This window comes from Cherax quadricarinatus, unplaced genomic scaffold (genome assembly GCF_038502225.1).
Source record: "Cherax quadricarinatus isolate ZL_2023a unplaced genomic scaffold, ASM3850222v1 Contig1230, whole genome shotgun sequence".
Classification (NCBI taxonomy): Eukaryota; Metazoa; Arthropoda; class Malacostraca; order Decapoda; family Parastacidae; genus Cherax; species Cherax quadricarinatus.
In genome coordinates, this window is record NW_027196256.1 from 89,447 (window position 1) to 100,183 (window position 10,737).

The following is a 10,737-nucleotide window of genomic DNA, read 5'->3' on the forward strand; positions in this document are numbered from 1 at the left end:
TTCGCGATCTTTTTGTCTGTCTCGCAGTTCATTCTCTCCAGCTTTTTCCTCACGTTCTCTAGCTTTTTCCTCAACTTCTCCATCTTTTGCTCTTTCCTTAAGTTCTCTTAACCTAACTTGTTCCTCGCATATTTTAGCTTGTTTCTCACGTACTCTAGCTCTCTCCTTACGATCAAGTCTATCACGCTCCTTTTTGTCTTCTCTCTTTCTGTCTATCTTGGTTTTCTCTTTCAATTCGATCTCTCTCCTTTTTATCCTCTCTCTCTATTCTTTCTCTCTCCTTTTTCTCCTCTCTCTCGATTCTCTCTTTCTCCTTTTCAATTATTTCCTGGATCTTAGCACTAATGAAAGCTTCTAAATTTTTCCCCGTTATTCCTAACTTACTCCCAGCATTCATCCAGAACTGGTATTCCTCCATATTTGCAAGAATAACTTAAACTACTGGGGAAAAATGAAATGGATATATCAAAGAAAACAGAGGGTTCAATTCCTGCTCCGCTCAAACTGTAAATAAATCGGAGGGTTCGATCCCTGCTTCGATTAAACAGTATGGGTGAATGAAAACAGAGGGTTCTATGCCAGCTCCGAGCAAACAGTAAGTAGAATGGGGTCCCTTGACCATCCAATCTTCTCACCAACAAATCAAGAGTGTCCTATGACAGTTCCCTTGATATAATAAAGAGCTAAATGAAACAACTTGTCACTGGAAAATCTCGGGTCCCTAGAGTCTATTCCCCCAAATTGTTTCAAGCTCCAAAAATAAAGGTGACAGAATTAACTAGTATATCCTGCCTTGACTTGACTTACAGTAAATTGAGACTATAACAATCACCAAATCTTTTAAATACCTGTACTGTAGTCCTACCATAGAGAATGATTACTCATGGCTGGTGGTAACCGTCTGTGGTATGCGGCGTTGAAGTTTCAATGATAGATTCGAGATGGAGTTGAATCTTGATTCAGTAGAGTTGATCCTGGCAAGGTCGCCACTTGTGAAGGCTTACTCAGCCCTGTAACAACTTCAGACAGTATTACCAAGGCTGGCTCCTCCTCAGGAAAATTATAACGAGTTTGTTTGGTGTTCTGGTAGCGGGGAGTAAATGATAAACGTCTTCAGAGGCTTCTTACTTTATTGTTAGGTCGTGGTGGGTACACAGGCTTGTGCGTTGTGCCCATGGCCTAGGCAGGGCCATCCCATGAGAGAGAGCTACTAGTACTTGTGTCTTGCTGCTAGGCCGCTGTGTGAGTGAGAGCGAGGCAAGGGCAGACAGGCTGGCGTGCCTACCAAGAGGCCTGGCTACAGAGGGCAGCATTTGAGTGGTGCAAAATATGAACTAAGCTGGCAGACAGCATAGGCTGTCTGTGCAGACAGTACAGGCTGTCTACATATGCCCAGCCACCTACCGCGCGTCGTCCCGACGCGACAATACTGGTGGTAAAAGAAAGTAGGTCTCTCTCTCGTAGGAACAGGGCACAGAACACAAAATAAAACACATATATATACATATGGACATGGAAAAAAATCTTCCTACAGGGAGGGAAGAAAAAAACATGTGGGGTGTGCTAAACATTGTCGTCATAGGCAGTGAGCGTCGATGGGCATCACTGCACGCCTTCCTGCGTCTGGACAGATACTGCAACATGGGAGACATCACTGTAGCTGAGCTGTGACGTAACAGGGTACGGTCTCCTCTGGAACGGTGAAGCAGTCATTGTAGGAGTCGCTGCAGGTTTTCACTCAACCTGGGGCACGACATGCTGGTGCCCTCGAGTGAGGCGTCGACAAAACTCGGCAACTGGACAGGACTTCTGGCAAGCGACTCAGGAGAACACTTCTCGACTGGTACTGTCGCTGGGCTGTCACTGCCGGCGAGCATGGAGCGAGTTGTGGAGCGAGTCGTGGCAGAGACGACTGGGCGAAACATCTGGGAGTCGTAACATCATACACCAGACTGCAGTGAGAGAGCTAGCAGTCAAAGTGACATCTTCTTTGTGCAGGCTGCTCACTGAAGCTTGTGACACGAGGCTGACACAGCGCCTGCCGACAGTGGCTAACTGCGGCTTGGCGAGTATCATTCTCTCGGCAGTTGGAGTCATAGCAGAGGTTAGTCTAAGCGTCCCCAGACTTGTTTCTCTACATATAACTGCACTCTGATGGTCTGGAGGTGAAGTGAAACAAATATGGGAATCGTAACAGGTATGATTCTGCAGAACATCACGAGCGACGAGCATAAAAGCTTTCTGTACAAGAGGGCTCAGTCACTCAGGGCTGTCTGATAGCTGTCAAACACACTGGTCACACGGGTGACTTAACACAGTGGTGCTAGTCAGGTCTGGCTCAGACCTCACTGGACACACGGAAACTTTACACACACCGCGGTACATACGGTACACTAACATGTGAGAACACTGACTGAGAGGAATTAATTAACACACGACATACATCTTCTCTCAATCTTCTCTGCAATACTGAAATAATTACTGAACACTCGATGGTGACATCATGTGATGTCAGGCATGATGTCGCGAGGTGACGTCAGCAGCACTGTGACGTCAGCAGACATCTCGAGGTGACGTCAGGCAAACATTGTGACGTCATGAAGTCGGGCAGCATCGTCGGTGATGTCAATGTGATGCGGGCAGCAGACCACAGCATGTGGCCTGGGACATCTGGCTCGGTAACTCACGTGGTTTGTAGATCCACGTGACATCGCCCACATCCACGTTGCATCGTGATCCACGTGGTGTCGTGATCTACGTGGCATGCTGATCCACATAGCTTCGAGTGGCCTCGGGCACTCGGATACACAGCTCTGGAAATGAATTCACATGGAAAATAGCAGAAAACACAGCAGAGGGAGTGGGCAGTGGTGAGTGGTGTATGGTAGGTGGGTGAGTGTGAGAAGGGCGAGCATGGGCAAGGTGAGGAACGGCCACTTCCTCTCCTCCTCCCCCTCCCACAAACACGTGGAGAAGCTCACACTGGATGCAGAAATCACCACGAAACTCACCTCTGGCTTGCTGAAACAGCTGTGCTGAGCTGAACAACAACAGCAACATACAAGTGACACTGAACACGTGACTTGAGAAACAGCATGGGACGCTGTAGCGTGGGGTCACTTACAATTCTCGAAGAATTTCGGCAAATTTCGGCTGGATCCTGCTTGTACCTGTGTCTGGATGCTCAAACATGCAGACACGACATCAGGATAACTCGTTGAGAGACGGATGCTTCTTGTGTAGGGTGATGAAGTGAAGATGACTTCATACCTCTCCTTCCTATCTCCGGGCAAACAACTGCTGCGACCACCGCTGTTACCAATGTTTAATGGGTTTGTTTTGTAGGTGCTGCAAGCGGGTGGTTAATGATATATCTTCTTCGGAGGCTTCTTACTTTCTTGTTAGGTCGTGGTGGGTACACAGGCTTGTGTGTTGTGCCCATGGCCCGGGCAGGGCCATCCCACGAGAGAGAGCTACTAGTACTTGTGTCTTGCTGCTAGGCCGCTGTGTGAGTGAGAGCAAGGCAAGGGCAGACAGGCTGGCGTGCCTACCGAGAGGCCTGGCTACAGAGGGCAGCATCTGAGTGGCGCAAAATATGAACTAAGCTGGCAGACAGCATAGGCTGTCTGTGCAGACAGTACAGGCTGTCTACAAAATTAATGAATAGAAAAAGAAATAATAATTCACAAAGATAAACACTTTATTATTTATTAATGCAAAGATAAAACATTGAAATATGAAGGTGTATCCTACTTGAAAGAAAAATGAAAAATGAAATGGAAAAATGACATTTGAATTCAACGCTAATATATACAGTGAAACTGGGGTGTCTGGTTGAGGTTGACACCGTCTTGTAGAAATTGTAGCCGTTGCTGATGTGGGGGGGGCGGTCACAGGTGTTTAGTGACAACCCAACGACTAGTTCTTCACAGAGACTATAGCCTTGAATAGTCAGTCCAGATGACAGGAACACAGGTTCTTTACTACTGCAAAGATGAGGGGTAGTGTCCTGTACAATTAATTAATCAGGTAGGTAGATTATAAAGTGACGTCTCGGGACATCAGTCCGTCTCCTTCAACACTTCTCGTTGGTTGTCAGGTGACCCGATATGCCATTCCAAGTTGGAAAGAGAGAGACAGGTTACCCACTGCTTAAGAAATCACTCTCCATGATAAGTGTAAGATACTTAAAAAAGGTGGTGATTATCTTAAAAGTCTCATGTGGAGCTTAAAACTGAAAGGACGAAGTTTATTATGGGTCAAAAGTGAAGCTTTCAACCAATATCCACTAGAATAGAAGCAAGCTTTTACTTACAGTTGTGCTGGAGCTGCGAGTCGAGTGATTACTGTTTGGCCGGAGCCCCACACGTCACCTTTTGGGGTGGGGAAAAAGGGAGGGGGGGAAAGGGGATAGCGGGAGCTAGACTGACCCTACCTTAACAAGCAGCCGGCAATCAAACTATCGTTACCATATACTCGCTTGCTACTCCTATCTGTTGAACTTTTCCCTCACACCCAGTTAAAAGATATCTCAATAAAAAGAAAAAAAAAACATTTTTAACGATAAACAGAACCTGACACGTTATCACAATGGAATTTAAAATGAATGTGCTGAAAAATATTATGTGGAAGTGAAGATTTAAAAAATGTTAGGAAATGTTAATTTAAAAAATCTTAGGAAGTCTCTTAAACACCCTTGACAAGCATTACTGAAAAATTAAGGAAAATGTCATTATATATTGTGGATAAACACATCCCGTGGCTAAGTTGGCAATGCAATCATCACAAATATTAAGTGTTCGTGGTTAGATTCCAGGCACTGGTGGAAATGTTGGGATGTTTCTTTCCCCCTGCTGCCCCATTTCACCTAGAAGCGGTACCTGGGTGTTGGCTGACTGTTGTGGGCCACATCCTTAGACAGAGCTGGGGCTTGAGATGAACTAAGTTAGAATAACAGATCTTATCCTAGAAATGGTATCCAGATGATAGTGAATTTTGCCATAGCTGAAAACTTTCAAAATTATATTACAAATAGTAATTTACAAACAGGTATTTACACGAAGATGAAATAATCGTCTCTGTCCCACTCACCTTAACTCCATACACATACCCACATGCACAGTCAAACAATTACATACATACATTTACTTCTAACTTACTCCTCGTCTGATAACCGTTTAATGTAAAAGGCATAGTGGCCTTAATTATAAAATATTTTACAAAATTTATATGATTTTACCAATTTATATGATTTGCAGCCTTTCATTGCATGTCTCCTTCCTCCAGGTTCCGCTTATTAAAAGAGCCAGCCACGTTGGCTAAGCTGTGGTCTGCGAGTCCCGTCTTCGGCATCAGTATGGCCATTGATGTAACAGGACCAGTTGCAGTGGGAGACAAAGTCTTGGTGGCCAGGACCTCAAAAAATCCAGCTTTAACAGTCTTCTAGAACTGGCCAGATCATCGACCATTCTCTTATTGAATCTTCTAGAGCTGGGTAGATCATCGACCATTCTGTTACTGAGTCTTCTAGAGCTGGCTAGGTCATCGATCATTCTGTTACTGAGTCTTCTAGAGCTGGCTAGGTCATCGATCATTCTGTTACTGAGTCTTCTAGAGCTGGCTAGGTCATCGATCATTCTGTTACTGAGTCTTCTAGAGCTGGCTAGGTCATCGATCATTCTGTTACTGAGTCTTCTAGAGCTGGCTAGGTCATCGATCATTCTGTTACTGAGTCTTCTAGAGCTGGTTAGATCATCGACCATTCTGTTACACTCAGCTTATAGTTAACAGTGTCTTAGGACTAATTCAATATTACAAAATTATATTTCCTCAATATAACTTTTATTGTACTATTCTTTTTATTGGATTGAATGGTTTATTCTCCTGATTACTTGCATAATTCGTTCTCTGTAATTCAGACACATTTCATCATGTGCATGCGTGTGCAGGTTCCCATAAATTATATAACATTTGTATTCATCATCATTATCTTTTGTGCAATATGAATGATGGTAACTCATCTAATTGATTATAAGTGATATAGAAGAAAAGAGAGTTTACTTTCTTGATATCCAAACTGTCATGCATAATAAATAAGATAATATTCCTCGCAGGAAAAAAATAAACAACTCGAGCTGTTGACTGTCTTATTTATTTATTTATTTATTATAAATTTGAGCACACATACAGAGGTACAAAAAAATAGGAGAGCTTCATTACATTTACTAATGATATGAAGGATTGGGTAGTTGCAAATACCCGGATTTTAGATCGGGATTATAAATAAGAACATAAGAAAGAAGGAACATTGAGGCAGGCCTTCTGGCCCATGCGAAGTATGTCCAGTTCTCTCACCGGCTTAAGCCAATTCCTTAACCTAGTCTGGTCAGTGACATTCACTTAAACGAGGAGAATGGCATCTGACCTAGTAGCACAAGCTAATCAGGTCCAACTCATACTCACTTATGTATTTATGTAACCTATTTTTAAAACTACACAACGTCTTAGCTTCTATGACGGTACTCAGGAGTTTGTTCCACTCATCCACAATTCTAAACCAGTGTTTTCCTATATCTTTCCTGAATCTGAATTTTCCAACTTAAAACCATTGCTGCGAGTCCTGTCTCGGCTAGATACTTTTAGCACGCTATTTACATCCCCTTTATTAATTCCTGTTTTCCGTTTATACACCTCAATCATATGCCCCCTAATTCTACGCCTTTCTAGAGAGTGCAGATTCAGGGCCCTCAGTCTATCCTCATGGGGAAGGTTTCTGATACATGGGATCAACTTTGTCATCCTCCTCTGTTCGTTTTCCATTCTGTAATAGTGATCAGAACTGTGCAGCATAATCTAAATGAGGCCTAACCAAAGATATATGGAGTTGAAGAACAACCTGAGGACTTCTATTGTTTATGCTTCTTGATATGAGGCCTAGGATTCTGTTAGCTCTATTGTGAGCACTTATGCACTATCTTGGTTTTAGATTACTGCTAACCAGAACTCCTAAATCCTTTTCGCAGTCCGTAATATTAAGATCTATATTATTTAATTTATGTGTAGCATGGTTATTTTCCTGTCCACCATTTAGAACTTTGCATTTGTCTATATTAAACTGCATCTGCCACTTCTTGGACCACTGCATCAGTCTATTCAAATCATCCTGGAGTGGTCTAATGTCCACATTGGAATGAACTGGGCTGCCTATTTTGGTGTCATCAACAAATTTGCTTATGTCGCTGTTTATTCCCTCATCTATGTCGTTTATGTAAATTGTGAACAACAACGGGCCCAACGCTGACCCCTGTGGAACACCGCTTGTGACGTGCCCCCATTCTGATTTCCCCCATTTATGCAAACTCTGCTGCCTATTTATCAACCATGCCTCTACCCAGGAAAAAAATTCTCCTATTCTGTGTGCCTTAAGTTTCCTCAGTAGCCTCTGATGTGGAACTCTATCGGATGCCTTACTGTAGTCCATATACACAATATCATATTCAATGCCATGATCTACCTCCTCCTCTACCTTAGTGTAAAAAGTTAGTAAATTCGTAAGACAGGACCGCCCATTTGTAAAACCGTGCTGAGAAACAATTATCAATTTATGCCTTTCAAGATGGCTATGAAATGCTTCGGCAATTTTTGATTCCATAAATTTTCCACCTATGGAGGTTAGGCTTATTGGTCTATAGTTCGAAGCTCAGGACCTGACACCTGCCTTGTGGGTAAGTGATACATCTGCCATTTTCCACTTGTCTTGCACTATGCCAGTATTGCATAGTTTATTATCGTCCTGTTCTACATATTTGTTATTTCTGGAAACTCGCTAGTACCTTCCTGAGTAAAAACTGACAAGAAGTAGGTATTGAAAAGTTCACAAATTTCCTTATCACTGTCAATGATCCGACTTGAGTTACTCTTAAGTAGGCATATCTTGTCCTTAATCTTACTTCTGTATACCTCAAAGTACCTTTTTGGTTTAGTCTTAGAATCCCTTGCAACTTTAGCCTCATAATCTCTTTTTGCTTTTCTTATTCCTTTAATTGAATATATTGATTTCTTACCTGCCCATCCCTTCTTCTAATATGTCTATATGTGCCTCTCTTTTGACCAATGAGATGTTTTAATCTATTGTTTATCCATTTGGGATCATATTTTTTAGATCTAATTTCCCTACTGAGAACAAAAGTTGTCTGGGCAGCTAGAACAATGCTCTGAAACACGTCATATTGGCAGCCAACACCACCTACCTGACCCATAGTAGGTCATCCCAATTTAGCCCTTCCAGGTAATTTCTCAGTCCCATCAAGCAGGCCAAGCGGAAATCTGGGACAGAGACTTGATTGCAGTTATCTGCGTAATTCCATGATATATTGAAACTAAGTGATTTGTGATCGCTTTCCCCAAGCATATCATTAGCCTCAAGATTTCTAAATAGTGATTCTTTGTTGGCAAGAACCAAGTCAAGCAGGTTGTTTCCTCAGTTGGTTCTGTCACAAACTGTTTTCAAAAGCACTCCTGAACCGTATCAAGTCACTAGACTCAAGATTTCCTGTCAAATTGTTCCAATTAATTTGTGTAAAGTTAAAACCTCCTATTAACACAACATTTTCATATCTAGATGCCTTATGAATTTCGTCCCATAGCAGCCTACCACACTCCCTTTCAATGTTTGGGGGCTTATAAATCACACCCATAATTACTTTTTCACGACCTTCGAGAAACTGTAGCCAAACAGATTCTGTGTCCAATGTTTCTAATCTTATATCTTGTCTAACACAACATTTTAAATTATCTCCAACACGCATCGCCACTCCACCACCCTTCCTGTTGACCCTATCAGGGTGGAATAGTTTATAACTCTGTATGTTGCATTCAGAAGGCTTTTCTCTATCATTCAATTTGAATGAGGTCTCTTACAGCAATAATATCTATATTACCTGCACTTTCAAGTAAACCTTTAGGGAGCTAGTCACTCGTTGCCCTCTATTATCTCCCTTTGTTTGCTGAGCAATTGCTTTGCCTTCACTAGCAACTTTATTTTGAATTTTGACTTTTAAACATATCCCTGGGGTATCCTAGTAATATCTGCTGTTTTCAACCCTTGTACTGCAGCTTGATTGTTTCCCACAAACACCCATACTACTATAATCTATCGGTTTTAATTCCTAAGCAAGTCATCAATGACCCCTCAATTGAATTGGCTAATGCAACCACTCCAACCCCAGAGGGATGAACCCCATCCCTTGTATACATATCATGTTTGCCATAGAATTTGTCTTACTCATCATTGAATGTGATTGCAAATTCTTTGCAGTTCCTTTCTAGCCAGCAATTTATACCAATTGCACTAGACTTCCATTCATCGCCCACTCCCCTTCTAAGCAAGATGCTACATATGGTTAGGATCCCTCCCTTACACCTGACTACTTCTATGGCTGACCTGTGCTTATCTAGCAGCTCCTGTCGCCTGCCCTTCATGATGTCATTTCCACAAGTACTAAGATAATGGGCTTGTTCCCATTACCTGACATAATATTATCCAACCTCCTGACTATGTCACCAACACCAGCTCCTGGAAGGCACACCTTCTGTCTGACCTTCCTATCTCTGCTGCAAAAAGTATGGGATATATATCTTACCTAAGTCTCACACAATTAGAATATTCTTACCTTGATCAGCAGGGGAGTCAGTGGTACCTTTAACCCCACTAACCATATATTCTCTATTTGAAGAAATAGAGAGATCGGTGAAAACAGTGCGAGAGTGAGTGGTGAACTCTGGTGAAATCCTGCGATGAATTTCTGTACTGAATAATTCTTAATATTCTACTTTGCAACAATCAATGTTCAGACATAATTAACCAGTGACTGACTAATAGTCCTCACATAAATTAACTTCTTGACCAACCTGGCAATCAGAACAGCTTGCTTGAACAATAAAACCACTGATAAGCCGAACAGCAATATAACAAGCAACAGCAACACAGAATCAGGAACAAGGATATAATATAACGACACTTAGCAGGGACCATCTACAGATCCTCCACTAAAGTCACAAAACTCCCATACTACTGAATCTAAGTTCAGCATTAGAAAATCCCCGACTGTGACAGTACACAGATACCAATACAAATTAGGTCAGAAGCTACAGCTCAGGACCTGAGTTGCTCAGAGTGTCTATGCGACACAACCTCAGTACAATGTCGAAAATCACTAGGTCTAGGCAATGTTCTGTGAACAGTTACACAGAACCAACAACAAGAAAGCAACAGAGACGATTTTCCAACAAGGGCCCACAAGGGAGAGCAGGTGAGGGACCTCTTGTTAGAAGCACGTCAAACAGACAATAGGCAAGTGCAGTCCAGCTAGACTACTCCAGGCGAGGTGTGATCACCTCCCCTTGATCACATGACTCTCTGTGGACTGCTGCTGCCCAGCAACATAAAGAAGCAGGCAGTGTAACGAGCGAAACGCTTGTTAGACAAGGCCGTCAGCTACTTAACACTCGAACTATGAGCACTGAATAATATATAAATGTTACATCCTACCTAATAATATAACTAAGTCAAATAATAATATAAAGCAATATATTTACGATTTAGCTAATATCGCAAATATAAGCAATACAAAACTATATGAACAGGTAAGAAACATTATATACATTGTGACCCATTTAGGGGTCGCAATATGTACCCACAATATCAAAGAACACTATAACCAAGACAATTACCAGATT

The 10,737-nt window shown here is 42.2% G+C and overlaps 1 protein-coding gene across 1 annotated transcript in view; it reads left to right on the forward strand.

Annotated features, from left to right (window-relative positions):
- The window catches only part of LOC128692291 (mitochondrial amidoxime reducing component 2), a gene marked incomplete at its 5' end in the record, with an annotated part of 89,128 nt that extends 83,078 nt beyond the window's left edge, over window positions 1-6,050 (forward strand). The window contains 1 exon segment of the mRNA XM_070080909.1: window positions 5,287-6,050. Coding sequence (XP_069937010.1) covers window positions 5,287-5,446 — 160 coding nt within the window.
- Between the last annotated feature and the right edge of the window lie 4,687 nt (window positions 6,051-10,737).